The sequence below is a fragment of the Scardinius erythrophthalmus genome (genome assembly GCF_964197995.2).
Source record: "Scardinius erythrophthalmus genome assembly, chromosome: 1".
NCBI lineage: Eukaryota > Metazoa > Chordata > Actinopteri > Cypriniformes > Leuciscidae > Scardinius > Scardinius erythrophthalmus.
Window position 1 is genome coordinate 55,707,533 of NC_138221.1, and position 20,000 is coordinate 55,727,532.

At 36.4% G+C, this 20,000-nt stretch overlaps 2 protein-coding genes across 7 annotated transcripts; both read left to right on the forward strand.

Moving 5' to 3' along the window:
* The first annotated feature begins 571 nt into the window (after nt 1–571).
* Nucleotides 572–16,828, forward strand: pik3r6b (phosphoinositide-3-kinase, regulatory subunit 6b). 6 transcript variants are annotated; one of them, XM_081383562.1, is made up of 21 exons: nt 572–624; nt 1,770–1,926; nt 6,162–6,227; nt 6,972–7,076; nt 7,647–7,738; nt 7,839–7,907; nt 8,107–8,239; nt 8,669–8,738; nt 9,106–9,292; nt 11,055–11,196; nt 11,475–11,561; nt 11,650–12,037; nt 12,134–12,227; nt 12,322–12,435; nt 13,601–13,714; nt 13,857–13,971; nt 14,483–14,553; nt 14,884–14,974; nt 15,374–15,429; nt 15,536–15,639; nt 15,757–16,828. In XM_081383562.1, the coding sequence occupies exons 3-21, from the start codon at nt 6,215–6,217 to the stop codon at nt 15,908–15,910; spliced, it is 2,199 nt and encodes a 732-aa protein (XP_081239688.1). In that variant the 5' UTR covers nt 572–624; nt 1,770–1,926; nt 6,162–6,214; the 3' UTR covers nt 15,911–16,828. The 6 variants fall into 6 exon arrangements, with proteins under 6 accessions (XP_081239688.1, XP_081239691.1, XP_081239693.1 ...); XM_081383565.1 differs by having other exon boundaries at nt 589–624; nt 13,604–13,714; nt 15,757–16,778; XM_081383567.1 differs by having other exon boundaries at nt 594–624; nt 8,123–8,239; nt 15,757–16,778.
* Nucleotides 16,829–16,936: 108 nt separating this feature from the next.
* mfsd6l (major facilitator superfamily domain containing 6-like) lies at nt 16,937–19,747 on the forward strand. Its single transcript, XM_081383613.1, is given in 3 exon segments — nt 16,937–17,076; nt 17,958–19,571; nt 19,574–19,747. Coding segments are annotated over 2 exon segments (1,641 nt in total). The 5' UTR covers nt 16,937–17,076; nt 17,958–17,980; the 3' UTR covers nt 19,624–19,747.
* The last annotated feature ends 253 nt before the right edge of the window (nt 19,748–20,000 follow it).

The following is a 20,000-nucleotide window of genomic DNA, read 5'->3' on the forward strand; positions in this document are numbered from 1 at the left end:
AGGTGTTCTCTGAGTGCAGAGCAGGGTTGTGGTATATGAATAGGAAGTAGACTGTTTCCTCGTATTCAAAGAGAGCTGTGTGTGCAAATATAACTGTGTAAAAAAGAAAAAAGTTTTTTTTCCCTTTTATGTACATCTGACTCATGTATAGGGGAGTTTGCGGAGTCTGTAAAGCAGACATGCATATTGGATTGGATTGGCAAAAATTATATTTTTATTATGTGATATATATATATATATATATATATATTAGCCTTTATGTGGTATTTTTTCATTGAATTTTTTATATATATATATATATATATATAGTATTAATTTGATCAAAGTTATTTATGTAGTTCAGCCTATATATTTGTTTATTTACTTACTTATTTATGTAGAGTTCCTCATTTAGTTTATTTATTTATTTGAAAAGAGTTCCTTATGTATGTCATTTCTCAAAATTTTATCAGTCAATCAAACGAATTCAAAGACGTCATTAATTTGCATTGTTGATTGCAATGGGCGTGCTCCAATGGGAAGTGACGTGATGGATGTGGGCGGGGCTACACAAACGCTGCGCTCATCTGTCATCTGTAAAGTGTGAATGAACTGAAGCGGATCTGCCTAAGACAAACACGAGAGGTAGGTCGATAAATCTAAAAAATCTTGCTGATTATTGTTGACATTTTAATATAGGCTAGTATAGTATTTCATATATTTATGTAAAAGAACAAGTGTTGCTCACAATCATTTTTTAATCACTCGTTCAGAAAAAATTAGGAAAGAAGTTGGCTATAGCAAATACATTATACATGATTTTTAAAAATAAGTCTAATTAATATATAGAAATGTCTGATTAAGCACAATGTGGAAACACTTTATTTTTGTATCATTGTTACATATGTTACTTGTAGTTACTATAACTATAAATTAAACATAATTACGTGCAACTAACCCTAATCCAAACGCTGATCCTAACCCTATAGTAAATACATGTTACTCAATATTACTCAGTACTTAAATGTATAATTACAGTGTAACAAAGACACCTTAAAACAAAGTGTAACCCAAAATGTTAAATATTAACAGCTCCTAATCAAAACTGGACCAAGTTTACGAACCTTAAACATCATGTAGGGTCATCTAGGTTGGTCGAGGCGTTTGACATTTTTACCATTGTCGTTAATAAGTAAGGAAAGATGGCAATTTAAATATTATATGACTTTGTGACTGAAGCCTGTTACAGTATAGGTGTTTGAAAACCCCATGTGGGTAATTCTTAAAACCACTGTTATCCTCATTCTGTTTCTGTAAAGATTTAATTGGTCAGTAATGTAAAACCAGAATGACCACATCCTTTTTTGATGAATGTGCTGACAGTTATTTCTTAGTTTGTTTGTTTTTCCAAAAACTCGTTGTCAGGGGTCATCTTTATCAGTATATCTAATGTTACTGGCAGTTCCCTTTTCTTCATGAGATCAAACAGGGGTGGAGCTCAGGTTTTGGTCTCTGCAAAAAAAGTGTGATGTCCGGGTATGTTTGCACAATAAAGGAGACAAAAACAAAGTATGTGTGATGAGCATGAGGTTTTGAGTGATGTGGGCCTTGCTGGACGAAAGGTGAAAAAATTACAGTGCTAAAAATATATCAGCTTAGCTTCATTCAGCCACACATCGGTATGGCCGGAAACCAACTCAGTCTAGTCTTCAGTCTGTCTACTTTCAAAAGAAAAAGACAGCGTTTGAATGTCTTGGCAGTAAAGAGCCTGTTTCTTCATTTTATCACAGGCAGGCGTTCATACAGATGATCAGACTGAGGAAAAGAGACTTCCTTATGAGCAAGATTGTTGTCAAGATTATTCGAATACCTTCTGCTCTCGCTCGAGGACTGGGATTATCACATTTTCACTGTTCCTTATAGGAACTGCAGTTTTATGCATGGAAGGTAGGCTTGTGTTATGTAAATTTACTGTGCATTTCTGTTTTGCTCATCATTTTTTGTGTGGATAATACAATAATAAGCACAGAATAATTTATTCAAATGTGCTATTTTAGCTATAGGATGAAAGCAGCAGCATTTGTTTTAGTCTTATTATTTAAAAAAAAAAAAAAAAATGTTTAGTGCAGTGTTTCTTTAGTTAGCTAACGTTATGGCAATGTTATGAACAAACATTCTTCCAGTATGTTTCGTTCAAAGTTATCTGGTCTTTAATGGTGTTCTCAAAACATTAGCACTAAAACAATGTGCTAGCCTAACACATGGAACGAACACTAGGTTAAGTATTGTATCAGCATTATTCATATTATCAAATGGTGTATTAATTTGTGGAAAAGTGCCATACATCCTTTGAAGTGAATTACTAAAGATACTGGAAGTGTTTTCTTCTCCCTTTTAAAAGTTGCCTATTTATTTTGCCATCCACGATTATACGATTAATTGCTTTTTATTATTTGTATTTCACATTGTCTTTTCCCTGCTGTCCTATAAGAACAAATCTGCGGCCTGTTTCTGAATTGCGACTCACCAGTTGAGAACTGCTGGTTTAGTGCGTGTTAAGCTCATTCATTTGTAAAATACAAATATGTAATTATGTCTAACACATGATTTATGAGAAACAACAACATTTCTCTCACAACATGAAAACCTGTGAGGTTTTCACCCCTTTGAAATCTGCTTCCTGTGCCGAGAACTGTGGGGTCTTTTCTGCATCTGTGTTGTGCTCTCTAAATTAACTAACTGTAACCTCAATGCAGGAAATGGGCATAAATGCAATATATTTATATTGCTGATGTGTGTATGCGCTCACAAAAAAAAATGAATTGGCTATGATTAAACCGCTTGTTAGAAAAACGCAATTTGATCCTACAGAATTAGTAAATTACAGGCCGATCTCGAATCTACCTTTTCTGTCAAAGATAGAAAACGCAGTATCTTTACAACTATGTTCCTTTTTAGAAAGAAATAGTATCTGTGAGGATTTTCAGTCAGGATTTAGACCGTATGATAGTACTGAGACAGCTCTCGTTAGTCACAAATGATTTGCTCGTGGTTGTATCTCTCTGTTGGTGTTGCTCGATTTTAGTGCAGCATTTGACACCATTGACCACAACGTTCTTTTAAATAGACTCGAAAATGATGTTGGCATTAGTGGAATTGCATTAACATGGTTTGCATTAAATTATCTGACCGTTATCAGTTTGTAGCAGTAAATGAAGAGATGTCTTATCGATCAAAAGTTCAGTAAGGTGTAACACAAGGCTCAGTACTAGGACCGCTGCTGTTCACTCTGTACATGCTACCCTTATGAGATATCATTAGGAATCATGGCATTAGTTTGAACTGTTATGCTGATGATACTCAGCTCTATATTTCTTCATGCCCTGACGAAACTTACCAATTCACAAAATTAATGGAATGCATAGGTGATATAAAAAAGTGGATGACTAGTAATTTCCTACTACTTAATTCTGAAGAAACAGAGATTATTAGACAAAAAACTTCCTCACGTAATAACCCAGAATACTGTCTGACACTTGATGGCTGCTCTGTTAAGTCTTCGTCGTCGGTTAGGAACCTGGGTGTGCTCTTTGATACCAATCTTTCTTTTGAAAGTCACGTCTAGTATCTGTAAAACCGCATTTTTCCATCTTAAAAATATATCTAAATTACGTCATATGCGCTCATTGACAAATGCGGAAAAATTAGTCCATGCGTTAATGACATCAAGGCTAGATTATTGTAATGCTATTATGGGTGGTTGCCCTGCACGCTTGCAAACAAACTACAGCTGGTTCAAAACGCAGCAGCTCGAGTTCTTACCAGAACCAGGAAGTATGACCATATTAGCCCAGTTCTGTCAAAACTGCACTGGCTCCCTATTAAACAGTATCAATTTTAAAATATTGCTGATTACTTACAAAGCACTAAATGGTTTAGCTCCGCAGTACTTTAGCGAGCTCTTAAAGCATTGTAGTCCGTCACGTCTATTGCGATCTCAAAATTAGTTGATAGCTAGTTGATAATACCTAGAATATCAAAATCGACTGCTGGTGGTAGATCCTTTTCCTATTTAGCACCAAAACTTTGGAACAGGCTTCCTAATATTGTCCAGGAAGCAGACACACTCTGTCAGTTCAAATCTAAACTAAGCATACACATAACACATTATAGACTTCTATAATTCAATGTTAGGCTGCGTAGATTAGGTCAGCCGGAACCAGGAACACTTCCCATAAATCCTGATGTACTCGTTACATCATAAGAAGAATGGCGTCTACACTAATATTAGTCTCTCTGTTTATCCTGAGGTTTACCGCAGTCCGGCGGCTGTCAACTAGTCTCTCCCATGTGAAGGCCTCCCTCCCTTCCCTTTACCTCTGTACAGATAAAGCGTTGTCGGGATAGTTCTGGTTCACGTGGCTATGCGGAAGCGATAAAAATTCTGTATTATAAATTTTAAGGCCAGACAAGTAGTTTGTTGAGGGTTGGTTTGTAAAGAAGGACGACACGCCTGCGCACATATATACTGTATATTCAAACGCGCATACCTATAGACAGGGACGTCGTGAGGCCTATTTTAGGGGGGCTGAAGCTACCCCAAAATGTTCCTAAGCCCCCCCCCCCCCCAAATGATAATAAGAACAACAATAACAATTCGATTAACCGTATCCTCATTAATATTTAGACGCAACAAATGATATATAGGCCTATCCAGCTACAAAAAATAGCCAATTTTATTACGAAATTTAAACAATAAATAGCCTACCGTTTTGGCGCTTGTAAATGTTACGTGACAGATCCCTACCGCACGTGACCCGATCATCTCTACTAGCTAAAAGTAAAAAAACACGAACACTGTTGAAAGATACAGTAGTAGTAGGCTACAACTTACCGAAATATATATTCTTCTTCATACATAATATCGATCAATCAGTGTTTTTTTATCAGCTTGAAGAGGTCAGTAACATAGCTGGAGAACAATTATGTCACATTTACCTCAGGAAAGCCATTTAATGAACATAGTAGGCTATAGGCTATAGCACGTAGTTGGCAAGAAAAAAAGAGCTATAGTATTTTGCTAAATATGTGTTCTATATTACATATTTAGTATAGGCTTATTTGTACTTATCATTAAATAAAGTTGTTATTATAATAAAAAAATTATTATATAATTAAAAATTATTATAAAATAACTGTCTGTATGTTTACAGCATTAGGTGAGTTGTTTTTTTCTTGAGAAAAATTAACGCCTATCTTGAGTAGGCTACCTAATATTTATCCAAATGAGTCTATATTAAATCAGATCACAATAATTGAATTTGAATTGAAATAATAAAAAAGCGAAGCTTGCCAGAAATTGTACCATGCACCATAACATTTACATATAATTTTACACTTATGCTATACTAAAACCTGAAATGGTCACTTTTTGTGACAGCAACCCTATCATTTTTGATCAAAGATGTGACTTAACTTCAGAATTTGAACTAAAATCAGTATTCTTATGATTGCTCTGAACATTTCTGACTAAGTTCAACAAACATTAAATTACTTATTCATAAACTTTAAAAAAGTATTAATAAAAATGTAGGTGTGACAGGGTACACCTACATTTACAGGTGACAGGGTACACCTTGAGACTAGGGTAACAGGGCTGAAGATGGTAATGGGGTTGAAGAGACAAATACAGCTAAACATATACATAGTTGTTTTTTACTCAGATTCACTGTAAGATTTTCTATAAACGCAAGTTACAAATACTCTGGGGGCTAAGCCCTCCCTGTCTTCCAATCCTACTGACGTCCCTGCTATAGACTAAACACGTAATACACATGTTCACGCCATCAGCGTTCTCACAGGTTCACGTTTTTAAAGTTTGCGCAGAGAGGACTTAAGGGTTTTCTGTTAGAACGGTGTCATGTTAGCGGCCCCTAAGTTAAAAACTAATGTAATTGTTGCGACGGAAGTGAATCAATCAAAACTAAATTTAACTGGACAATAACTTTATTCTAGAGCTGCTGTAAGCCTAAACAATCTCTGTTACTTTAATTAACTTTCTTAGTTCCTATTATCACTGTAAAGTTGCTTTGAAACAATCTATGTTGTTAAAAGCATTATATAAATGAAGGTGACTTGACTTGACCTGACAAAAGCGTGTTCTCTTTATTTTGTGCTTGCAGACATGAAGAACCCTCAATGACACGTGGAAATTATCTGAGCTGTGAACCCCACCATGGAAGAAACATGTACTAAAACACTCTTTCCTAAAGCTTGCTTTTTTGTTATTGACTTCCATTTTATACATTATGTTAGTTTTATTATTGCACGGAAACATCTGAAGGCTTGATTTTATTTCAGTAGCCTATTTCTTGATTTGTTTGAATTTCAATTATTTTACCATAGTACAATGTTTATTTAGTAGTGTGTATGCAATGGGAGTATAGTACTACCATATATTACTACTTTACTATAATGAATTATTCAAGTTTGCTTTTATTTCAAATAAATGCTATTCTTTCGAACTTTCCATTCATCAAAAGAATCCTTACAAAATGTATCACATTCCAAATATGAAGCAGCACAACTGTTTTCAACATTGATAATCATAAGAAATGTTTCTTGCGCATCAAATCATCATATTAGAATGATTTCTGAAGGATCGTGTGACACTGAAGACTGAAGAAATGATGCTGCAAATTCAGCTTTGCATCACAGAAATAAATTACATTTTAAAATATAGTCAAATATGAAAACCGCTTATTTTAAATTGAAATAATATCTCACAATATTAACTGTTTTTACTATATTTTTTATTGAATAAATGCAGCCTTGGTGAGCATAAGAGACTTCTTTCAAAAACGTTCAGGGTAGTGTACTGTATATATTTACACGTTTCATTTCTTATTAGTCTAAATCTGCTTATTGAAGACTGAAGTTTTCAAACATCTGTAATGTTGATGTTTCATGAGGTTGTGTGAACTGTTTTGCAGTCGGTGGTGTCTCCTCAGTCGTGGAGTCTAGTCTCTACCACAATGTCCATTCTATCCTCAGAGAACTGGACTGTGAACCTCAAGCTGGATCAGCTTGCAATAAAGGTACCGACGCTGTTCCAACAATAATGCATGTTAAATCTCCAAAATGTGCCTTGAGATATCATGCGTTTCACCCTGAATGATCCATAATATGCCATTTCCTTGTCAAAGATGTGAAGATTAACCCTCAGATGCATTTTACTTCAAAACAATAATATATAATAATAATTCCTAATGTTTTTATTCCATCAAAGTAGTGTATTCTGGGTTTGGGTTTCCTTTTGGTTATTTCTTTGGGAACCGAATCATAACATTTGTGGAAACTTCTTAGTAGTATTTTTATAGCCAAAAATATACAATGTTTATATACAATTCACAATAAAATATGAACAACACAGACACATAGAATTATGGGAAAGGGTCAAAGGTAATTGTCTATGATGACTTTTCGCAGTGGACTTCATCATGCTTAGAGGGTTAATGGAACAGTTCACAAAAAATGCTCAATTGTTCCAAACCTAAGCATGTTTGAAGACTTTTCTTGCAGCTCAATATTATAGTTTATGCTAATCACATCTGAAAACGCCAAAAAAGTATACAATTTAAGTTTATATGTTATGTCGTTTTGTTTAGGCATGTTGAGATGGACTCTGCATAACAGAGTGGACAGAAACCCATCTATCAGTGTCCCTCTGGTGAGGGTTCTGATAAAAGAGCTCGAAAAGGTTTGTTTCTTTTAACGTTAAATATGTCAAAGGTCTGTGCGGAACATCTCTGTGAATGATGATCTGATTATTTCTCTCCTTTTCATATGATTTATTCCAGGCGGAGAGAATCGATTCCAAGATTCGCATCATTCCTTTACTTCACACACTTGCCTACGCAGTCCTGCAGGTCAGATTTCTGTGAATCCTTTTGTTTGTTATGTTAGTGTTTCCAGTCAGTGATGTGGAATACATCTGCGAGCAGGTTCCCAGCAGATTTGTTATTGTAGGAACAGTTCCTTGTTGCTTATCTGGAAATCGACATTATTGGTTTGTTTTTTAGCCATGTGTGATGCATGTTGCTCATCAGGTTCTCTGCTTTATTTCAGTCTGTATTTATTCCAGAAGACCTCTATCGAAGGATGTACATTTGCCTGAAAAGTTTAGTTACATTACCTGTACCTTACTGTGCAATTGCACTCAACTATGCAAGACAGATGAAAATGGAACAAATTGCACCAGGTAATACAGTTACATTAAAGCAATAAAAGCGTTTCTGGTGTTCATCTTTATGTGTTGTGCATTTGATCAGAATGAAACTGGGATGCTGTCTATGTATCGAACTAATTGTTAAACTGGAGTTTTGGAGTGTTTCTCATTTTCATTTCTGGTAACATTGTTACTAGCATACACTCATTTAACCCAGTTTGGTTTGTATGGGTATTTCTTACTAACCACCACTGGTGCACAGGTAACTCATGCGAGGAAATGGCAAGTTTGGATGTGGTTAATCTAAGTCTTAGTTACAGCATTCAAAAGATGCACCAAAGAAAATTTGGCCTCAGATATTTGTGTGTGTATTATATGTGTATATAATATTATATGTGTATTTCATTCTGTGGAAATCCCATCCTGCAGCAGTTTTAAAGGTGCTGTTTCATTCTGTTCCAGGAATACTGTTTCAGAGGAGAGTCATTGCTGAACACAGCCTACGTAATGATCTTTATCCACATCATGAGAAGTAAGATGATGTCTATTAAGATTCCTGTACTTTTTTTAGACACGACCGTTCAAAAGTTTGGGGTCGGTACAATTTTTTCTTTAAATTAATTAATACCTTTATTCAGAATGGATGCATTTAATTGGTCAAAAGTGACAGCGAAGACTTGAATTTAACTCTACATATTTAAATCCTACCCATGTGATCTGCCCACATTGGTTAGTAAGTCAAACTGTAGTGACTCATTTTTATTTTAGGCATGTGAAATTAAAGTGTTTCCGGACCTTTTTACAAGAGGGAAGTTTTAATGACTAATTGTTTTTATTTGTAAATGCGCTTTATGGTCTTTGTATTCACTGTGTGCAACTCTCTGTGTTTCTTTGATCAGGGTGTTTGTGTTCATAGATCCCGCTGTGTTTCCTCTGTCTCTGCTGAATGCGCTCAAGGCGGACGTGGAATCTGTGGACGCTGGTGGTGGAGACCCGCTGATCTGCAAACGCAGGGTTTTACTGCACACAGTGATAGCTGGATTAGGAAAGCAGTGCCATGTTGATCAGCTCGCACATGCTCTAGAGGTTTGTGTGCGATTAAAAACACCTGTAGAGCATCACTATATTCACAACACATCCCATGGGATTTCAAATGATTACATTTATATATACCGTACTGTTCAAAACTCTTAAGAACTCTTATAAGTCTCTTATGCTCAGCAAGGCTGCATTTATTTGATCAATAATACAGTAAAAACTATTTCAGCATCATTCCTCCAGTCTTCAGTGTCACATGATCCTTCAGAAATCATTCTAATATGCTGATTTGGTGCTCAAGAAACATTTCTAGTAATTATCAATGTTGAAAAAAGTTTTTTGGATTCTTTGATGAATATAAAGTTCAAAATAACAGCATTTATTTTTAATAGATTTTTTGTAACAATGTAAAAGTCTTTACTGTCACTTTTGATCAAATAAATGCTTGCAAATGAAAAGTTTCTTTAAAAAAATATTTGTTTATTGAAAAATAACTCACTGGTTCCAAACTTTTGACAAATGGGATAATAACAACAATATCAATTGGGATGGGTGCTTATATATATATATATATATATATATATATATATATATATATATATATATATATATATATATATATATATATATTGATATATATATATATATATTGATATATATATTGATATAATATAATATATATATCTATTGTTTTTGTTTCTTTTATACTGTAATCAGGTTTAAACCTTTTAATCCTAAGACGTAGATAAAGTATTTAATGAAAAAAATCTATTCAATTATAAATAAATTAGATTAAAATAAACAAATAAAATGTTTGAATAATAAAAATAAATAAAAATTTGATAAAAGTTTGACATTTAACAGTATATTTCTAGTGAGTATATAAAATAATACTATAATGTAGCTTAATAGAAACTAATTTTAGATTTATAATATTAATTTTTCAGTGTTTTTAAAAGATAGACGCATTTCGGGATGGGGGTCCCTCACACGAGGATGCACATATTTGAGGGCCCTTGGCATCTAAAATCTTGAAATCTCCTGCTCTAAAGAACACTATGGTCCAGATACTAACAGCTTACGCCAGCGCAAACCCTGTTTTGGTGTTAAAAACAATATTTTATTCAAGATATACTCAGGACATGCAGTGAAAAATAAGCACTGAAAAGGCATGGTCAGGGTTATTTTTGCGGCTGAAATTATTGCATATGCATTTGTAGTATTTTGAGCTTCACTTTCAGATGCTAAATATATGGGAGGAGAGTATTTAAAGGTGACATTTTATGCCCCTTTCCACAAGATCTACTATATTTAACTTTTGCCATTGCGTTAGAACTGGTTACAATGTTGTCGCTTGCGTAAACCAAATGGCGGCACCGTGGGTGGAAATGTGCGGATTAAGGGGTGGTAATATTATAATAAGATCCCCTTCCTACATCAGAAGAGAAGCGAAATCTGATCAGCTTATTTTTAACATGCTTGCAGAGAAAGCCTTACCAAAGCAAAGTTACTGGGTTGCCACTTTTCATGTTTTGTGGGTTGGTAGATGCACCCAATTATAGCACTTAAACATGGAAAAAGTCAGATTTTCATGATATGTCCCCTTTAAATGAATTGTTGATTTACTAAGGTTTGCGCTCGTAAGTTTACTGGTATTTGCAGCATTATTTGCCTCCCAAAAAACTTGTCTTAAACCAGACGCTAATTTGCGCGGAACTTTCCACTTCCATCTACGCTTTTATGGGATTGCGCTCTCACACTAATTTGTCCTGTTTAGTAAATCTGGCCCTAAGTCTTTTGTTTCTTTCAGCATTTAGGCGAAGACCTGGAGCTGCACTTCCAGAATGTTGTCACCATCCTAGAGCAGAGAACGGAAGATGGAGCTTCTGATGATAACCAGTACAAAACAAGATTGCAAAAGATCTACCAAGACATCCTGACTGCTGCAAAAGGTAGAAATGTCCTCACCACAATCCAATAAGACACTATTTACAGACACAAATAGACAGACTCAAACATATAGGCCCGGTTTCACAGACAGGGCTTAAATTAAGCCAGGATTAGGCCTTAGTTCAATTAGGACAAGTAGCTTTCATAAATGTACCTTAGAAAACAACATTACTGGTGTGCATCTTGAGACAAAACAATGGCACTTACATATTTCAAGTTGGTGTGTGTGGGGGGGGGGAGGGTATTAGTCTTTTAATATTCACACTTTTGGTCTGTTCAGATCCATCATGTCCTGCCTCGAAAGTGGAAACTCAGCTGCCCTGTCCTGAGGTCAGCTTCCATGTCTGGACCAAAGAGGATGAGATATGTGAGCTCAGCAGCTGTTATTTCAACTAATGCCTGTACAAATCTGACATTGGACGTAGTTTGATTGTTTTATGTGTTCTTTAAAACAGGGAATGAGCTGGTCAACTTTGCACTAATGGTTCCTGCCGACGGAAACTCTGCTTATATGGACGAGGATGACCTGAAACGTGACTCTGTCATGTCCACCGTGTCCACAGACAGTGGCATCGAGGGAGACATGCCCATCAGTGAGTTCTCCTCTATAATGATAGAGTCTCAGGGCGGCCCAGAGGAACTGAGCAGCTCCCAGTCCTTCTACAGGAGGCCGTGTGTGCGATGTCCTAAAGCTGGGAACAGAATGGCGCTCATGATGGAGGCCATTAAGGGAAATGGAGGATACGTCCTCAATAAAGAGGAAAGGAACCTCACGGCTCGTATTGTTGTTATGGGTGACGACAGAACGCTAGGACGGCTAGCCAAGACTCTTCACACTATACGGTGAGATGTCTGCATGTGTTCTTTTATACGTTTCATTTGCATTTGAAAAGGTAAAAGTCTAGTTTACTGATTTCGTCTTGCTGTGTTTGTGCTCAGGAAAAGGGAGGCACGACATCTGCTGCTGACAAAGAGAGTGAATCTGGAGATGTATTACATTCCAATCACTGACCAGTCGCCGCCTTCCATTCAGGTAATAGATTTAGTGTTTTTAGATGCTTCGGTGTTCCTTTAAAAATGCACTAGCAATCTCAACAGTGTTTCATTGTAATGCATGTCTTTACCAGGGGGGTCTTCCTGAAGACATGCTGACACTGGCAGGGTACTTGGGAAGCGTGGATATGTGGTATGACTGTAACATCACCGGTTTGGGGCCCATGATTCTTAAACTGGCCCAAATGGTAATTAATTAATAGTGTATTCCGGTTCCAATTCTTCTTATCTATTCTGGTTTCTTAGTGGTTCCATTAACAATCTTTTAAATGATTTTATGGGACAAATGTATGGAAAAATACATGTAATTCCACTGGTAAATGATGATATAATTTCAATAATAAATACATTCAAAAGGTATGTTTACATATTGAATGTTAAAACCCTAGGTAGGTTTTTAGATGCAACAAAAGTGTATCTAATTATTGGACTTAACTATATATTCAACTACAGTACTAAGATAAAAAATCATTTTCACTTTCACTTTTCAAATCATTCACTTTCATTTATACTGGCAAAGTGCATAATACATATATTTTTGTTATATAAACAACACTGAATGTCTCGCGGTTAGTTGTACATGTGATTCACTTAAAAGAATCGGCTCACAAAAGTAATTCGTTCAGGAGTTGGACTACACTTGGATCACTGTATGAGTTTGATTCACTAAAAACAACCATCTCATAAGAGTCATTCATTCTGAAGTTAAAGGAATGGTTCGTTTCAAACCTGTATGAATTTCATTCTTCTGCTGAACACAAAAGAAGATATTTTGAAGAATGTCGGTAACCAAACAGTTGATGGACCCATAGTATTTTTAATAATCCTTTAAACTTCACTTGTTGTGCTGCATTTTTGATTCACTAAAAAGAATCGGCTCATAAGAGTCATTTTTTTCTGTAATGAAACCGGTTCTCGATTCCAACCTAAATATTTAACTTAAAGTGAGAGCATAACTGTGTTTTTAAGTGCAAGAAAGACTGACAGCTCTAAAACATCTGTGCAGCAATATAGAGAAAGGAGGCTTACTGTACTGTCTCGGTGCTTGAAGAATGGACTAAAAATGTCTATTTTTCCATTTTCAACTACAGCTTTTTGAGTTTCAATATGTTGACATTCATTATCTGTGAACTGCATTACATTGACAACATTTTGGATGAAAATACATATGTAAATGTGCTGGCCCCGAGAGTCGATTACTATATTAATGTATTGAGTTGAAACTCAGAGCACACCTTTTTACTTGCTTGCCGGAAATAGTTTTGATGCATGTATAAATATAACATATTCAAGAGCAGTTTGAGTACGGGTGGGTTTTTTTTAACCTTCCTCTTAATTGGTTTCTTTGTATAGCAGAGCATCAGTCAGAGCGAATCTTCAGACCCCAACACCTTCCTGCTAGATATCATCTCGTACTACACGCGTGTCAGCCAGCATCCGGTGCACCTTCCCGTCTACTCTGTCAAGGTAACATTCAATCATGCAAACCAGTGAATACTTGCGTGAAAAGGACATTGACCTTGTTCTTTCCAAACGATTATCAATATTGTATAAATTGTGGGTTGTTATCAATGACAAAAGCTGAATATCTGTATGCTGTCACATCTAGATCTGCTTCTCTGGCCTCAGCACCCACATGGTGGAGGAAGTGTTTGTGACTCAGCTCGCGATGGACTTCCCCGAGGTCAAACGCTACAGAGCTACATTTAAAGACACAATTAAAGGTGCTCATGCCATTGAAATGTTTTAAAGTCCCCCTGTAGTCAATCATTTATCCCTTAAAACTCATCTTTGATCAGCAAAATTACATATTTAAACTTTTTTGAATTACAAATTAAAAAAAAAAACTTAAAATAGCTTGAATGTAACTACACCCTTGCCTCATTTAGTTTATACGCAGTTCTATGAATATGCAAATTATCCCCGCCTCCATTCACTCACTAAGAGATCTACTCGTGGACGATCACGTTTACCTGATTGGTTACAGGGTAGCTTGTGACGTCAGAAACACCAGCGATTTCAAACCGTGATTTTGAGACTGTCTTTGGTGTCTTTGAGACTGTCAATGGTGTTGACTTATGAATTTTCACATAGCTTGTCTTAAAGCATATTAAAAACACCACATATGAAACTTGATTTTCACCACAGGTTTTTTTTTTACTACACAATATATCTACTGTTGGTGCTGTTTCATCTACTTACACTGAATGTTTGTCATTAAATTTTGTCTTGAAGGTTCAGTGCGTTACAAAAAATACAACCTACAAGAATTTCATGGTGCAGTTGTGTCAGTAAATTACAGAAAGGTGAGTTTCCTCTCAAACTATTGACTAAGGGAACTGGCTGACATTATTTTGGAAAACATATAAAAGAATGTAAAGATTTTTTTTTAAAGCGACGTTTAGAAAGGATTCATTAAATTAATCAAAAGTGAGAGCAAAGACTTTTTTATTATATTTCAAATAAATTTTGTTCTTTTTAATTTTCTGTTCCTCTTTTTTACATTTTTGATTCAATAAATGTAGCGCTGGTGAGCATAAGAGACTTCTTTCAAAAACATTAAATCATCTTACTGACCCTAAACGTTTGAATAGAAATCTATGTATTAAAAGATTTGTTGTTAACATTTCTCTTAGGCCTCAATAAGTGACCGAGAAGTTGAGAAGGGAATGTCTTTGACAACAAGTGGCATGTTGATGAGGGTCACACCTTCCTGCAGAGTCAGAAGTACGTCACATATTTAAAATACTACATTCTTCTTTTCGGTTTATTTATGGGCAGACTCTTAGAATCAACCTGATGTCAGTTAGATTTTATTTTATTAATAATATTAATATTTTTTATGTTTTCTGTTTTATTTTCTGTTTCATTCTGTTGTGTTTTTGTTGTTTTTTATTTTTATTTCTTGTTATTTGAGTACTTAATTTCAAAATTTAATTTAATTTCTTAGAATTTATGTATATATATAGTTAACGATAACAACACTGGGTCATGGCTGACAGTATTTATTAAAGACTTATCAAATGTACTTTCATCAACAATAAGGTACTGATACGTATTTTAGATGAGGAAAATAAATAATGATGTTAGTTTCCTTGTTTGTAATGTGGCGCTTTGGTTCTACAGGTCTACATAGTGTCAGCATGAGTTTCAAAGATATGAATCCCACAAGGCCTAGCATGGTGAGTGAACGTTTGGACAGCGCTTATAAAATAGTGTTACATTCTAGATGTTGTATTTAGTAATTTTGAATGAAATAATAAAGTGAAAACTGTACTTTCTCTCTAGCCTTCACTCAGAGCTGTCAGTGCCAATATCAGGGTTCTGGAGGAAAGAACATTCACAGTGTGTTTGGATAAAGACCCACATAAAACATTCAAGAATGTCCAGAGGTGAACAGTCAGATTATGCCTTTCTATACATAAACTATACATATTTTTTACCTTAATGTCAAGCATATATAAACCATATATATTCCAGAGCCATTATGTGTGATCTTTTGCCCACAGCATTGAAGTTTCTCCATGCTTGGACCCGGGATACTGCCATCAGCCGACTGCCAAGTCCAAGTACAGTCTTGGAGAGGAAGGCGAATCACTGAACAAATATCTGAATAAAACCCTCACGTTACCAATCAACACCTTCTGTGGAAATGAGCAATGACATAATGACTCCAATTCATGATATGAGCTCTTGAGTCACGAGACGAACTGAAACCTTATACCTCTCTGAGGCTTTTAGTGTTTGTACGTGTGCATTTCCTCTTTTTGCCTCTTCTCTGTTGTCTAAAATACATGTAACCTCAAGGGGCCATGACTTCCTGCTGAACTGTTAACACATTCTGTTTATATAGAATGAATGTGTAGTGAGTTGTGTTAAAATACTGTCTGAGGATTCATCTTGATCTAAAATGCATGATATTTGTAAAATGTCCTGCAGTCTGCACATTTTAATATGCCATGTTTACACTACTTTTATACTTTCATGCATGACAATAATGTGTTTGCATATTACTTTGGACATTTAACACTTTGGAAGCACTTAGACTTACATGTTACACTTGTAAACGCTTGGATTATTTTGTTGTGGGAATTTTGGATCAGAATAGCATGCTATCCCAGTTTTTCTGCCGTATAGGCATAAACACTTTGTGCAGTATGCAAGTTTGGAAACCTGTTACGTTTGCCAAAATGTGCAGTATCATATGTGAGATGTTGAATTTCACAACAATGATCTCGATTTTTATTTACTAAAAGACAAATGAACCTGAGGTAATAGAATTTTGTTTCACATTTTCTTCTTGATGATTTGATTTGATTTTAAAGAACTAAAGAAAACATTAGGTTATATAAAATAGGCACCATACAAATGTATAACATTTTTACAATAGATGTGCAGTTTACATTTTTCACTGCCTGAAGTGACTTCATTGACAGAGCAAGTTCGTTACAGAAATCCTAATTCAAAGACGGGGGATTTTGACATTCGGCATTTATGAATAAAAAACTTGTCATTCAGAACTTCTTGCTCGAAATACAACTTCGTTTTTTTCTTTAAATGAAATTAAAAAGCGCTCATGTGACCGACCGTGCCATTCCTTAAATTTAAACTGTGAGTTCATCCTCTCACCAACAGATGGCGCTGTTGCAATCTCAAAAAATTGCTCAGTTTGCTGCAGATCGGAGGTCGGCCATTGGTTGTTTGTCAAAGAGAAGGAAAACTTTTTACACTTCAACTGGATACGGTATAGACATGAACAGTCAAAGAAAACTTTAATCGACGATATTTTGCCAAGCAAACCATGCTTTTACGGACACGACAGCTCTCAGGTAAATAGCAGCTAAACGCACAGCAACATCATGACGTGTAACAGGTGCACGATTACGATTAACCTGTTACTGAGAGTGTGTCGTGTACTTGTAGATACTGAAAAGTAAAGTTTTTTTCTTTAAACCAACACACGCGATTTCAAATGAAGTTTTACAGACTTATTAGAAAACATCGGCTTAAACTATGTTATAATTCTTATGTATAGGTTTCATTTTATGAATATGCGATACTGACTGCACGTTCTCTTCCGTATTTTTTTAATAGATAATGTTAGCCTACTAGTATTTATTTGTTTTGCTCTCATTTTATTTTACATGATATGTTTCGTTTTCTATAAATGTCCTGTTTAAAGAAATCGTGATGATGGGATGTGTACACATGACTAAAAGGCAGTTTACTGGACTAACGTTAAAGAAATCAGTCTTGTTCCATATGGAATGGATTAACCCATGTTACGTGACGATATCATATAATGGAATTCGATGAAGTGCCATTTAAATGCTATAGAAGCCTACATATGACAATTCATGTGACCCATTAGAAAGAGAAAATATAAAATGAAGTATAATAATTTCAACTTAAGAAAAAGTACCATTATGAAATTACTATAAAACTTTTATAGCACCACGTTTTTGGAACATAATAAATAATATCATCAAATTAAAAATATGCAGTTACGTCATATATGTAGCGAAAATTCTAAACATTCCACAAGAAGTAAGCTACCAGTCTATCACCATAATAACATACTGTGTTATTTTTTAAAATACCTGCGGTAGGCTATGTGAATTCAGTGAATGTGTCAATCATTCACTAAGCCTGTAAAGTTGCCAATATTTTTTTAATTTCAGGTTATTTTTCTTTTCTTTAAACCACACAGAACGCTAACTCAAGTCGACAAACATGAAAAAGGGAGCAATGCAGAAGAGCAAGCAGTGGAACGTGAAGGGAGCCTTGTGGATGGCTAGCATCTTTCACTTCCTTCATTCCTGTGGCTCCGGTTGCCTCCTTCCCTTCCTGACGCTCTACTTCCGGCACCTGGGTCTCAACGCCGCCATGATCGGAATCATCATGGCGTCCAAGCACCTGCTCGCCCTGGTGTGGCGGCCGTTCTCCAGTGTCCTCGCCAGGCAGTACGACAAACGGCGGACGGTCATAGTGGGCTCATTGCTCTGCTCAGCGCTGGTGGTTTTGACTCTTCTGCTCTTCCCGTCCGCAGGAATCCAAGCTGAAAGCGAACGGTGTAACGCTAGTCTACCCGATGCTGATCCTACTGCGCTTCTAGCTACGCTAGAGCAGATGACGGTCTCATCGCAATCAAACGCTACTGTCTATTCAGTGAACCAAACTTCTTTTAGTACCAAACAACCTGTCGAAGTTAACACATTTGTAAGTCCGAACCGGTCAGCAAGAGGATTGAGATCTTTGAAAAAGGAAGAAGGTCTTCATACTGAGTTCCTGGGGAGCCTGAAAGCTATGGATGCCCAACACCAGATGTTCTTTCTGGTTCTCATAGTGATGGTTTTGTGGGAGTGCATGGCCGCCCCGTTGGAATGGACGGCAGATGATGGACTGTATGAATACTTGGATTTCGTAGATGCCACCGACCGCTATAGTGGCGTGAAGGTCTGGAAGCAACTTGGGGCCGCTTTTGGCAACTGTGCAGTTGGTGTTCTAGTAACCAGCCTCTTTTGTCTTACAGGAACTTCAGTGGAGTTTTATTCCTACACCGTACTCATGATCCTAACCATACCTACTGCCGCCCTACTACCAATCTACCTCCGAAAGCGTGAGCGCCTCACTAGTGGTGGCTTTAAGGCACTGCAATTGGTGCATGGGAACTCACAGGCGATACTTTGTGCCATCACTGTGGTTTTGATGGGCATGGTGAGCTCAGCTGTGTCGGATTTCCTCCTCTGGCAGATGCAGGACTGCGGTGCAACGGAAATCCACATGGGAATCTCTTTAGCCCTGGTGCACCTAAGCCAGGTTGCCTTTGCGCCACTTTCTGGGATTCTCTCCCGGCTTCTTAAGTACCACGGTTGGTTACTAGTACTCGCCGTCGTCATTTTAGCCCTGCAATGCCTTTATTATTCCTTCTTGTGGAGCCCGTGGGCCGTAATACCCGCTCAACTGATGGCGGGATTCAGCACCGGCGCCCTCTGGTGGTCTGTAACATCGCAAAGCGAAGACATCGCCACTCCTGGCACAGAAAAGACCATTTTAAGGCTGTTTGAGGCACTTTCTCTGGAGCTGGGAGCTGCATTTGGCAGTCTGACGGCCGGGTTCGTTGTGCAAAGGTTTGGGGTCATGTTGCTTTTCCAAGGTGCGGGGGTGGTTTTGGCTTTGTGGAGTAGCGCTCTTGCTGTACTCAAGTGGAAGATTCCTCGGCAGCGGCGGATAAACTACTCACGGCTGCTGGCCGCCGACACCGAGATCAGTGAGTCCGAGTCGGACCAGGAGAAAGATTGGCTGGAGACGGCAATGGAAGATGACAGAGGGAAAACAAGTGGACAATGGAAAGTAAAGTAAAGAGTGACTTGTAAACATCTACAGAGAGCAATTTAAAAGAACTGAGAGTAAAACGGCACTAAAATTGTTCATTAAACTTTAAAAAAAAAAAGTCTTTCTCTGTATTTTTTTGTCTTGTTTTCCATATATCAAATATCAAAATATTCTTAAATCAAGATACGTTTACTTGAGAAGGAAAATGATTTAAGATATTAAGACTTGTTTCTGGAAAACTGATCAAATTTAAGTACGTTTTTGCTTAAAACAAGACAAAAATATGTAAATGGGGCAAGAAATCTAAACTTAATTGAAAGGGAAGACAAGATTATTTTTCTTACCGCACTGACACCCCATTTAATTTTCAGAAAACAAGACTTAGAGTAATATCTTAACTCATTTTCCTTCTCAAGGA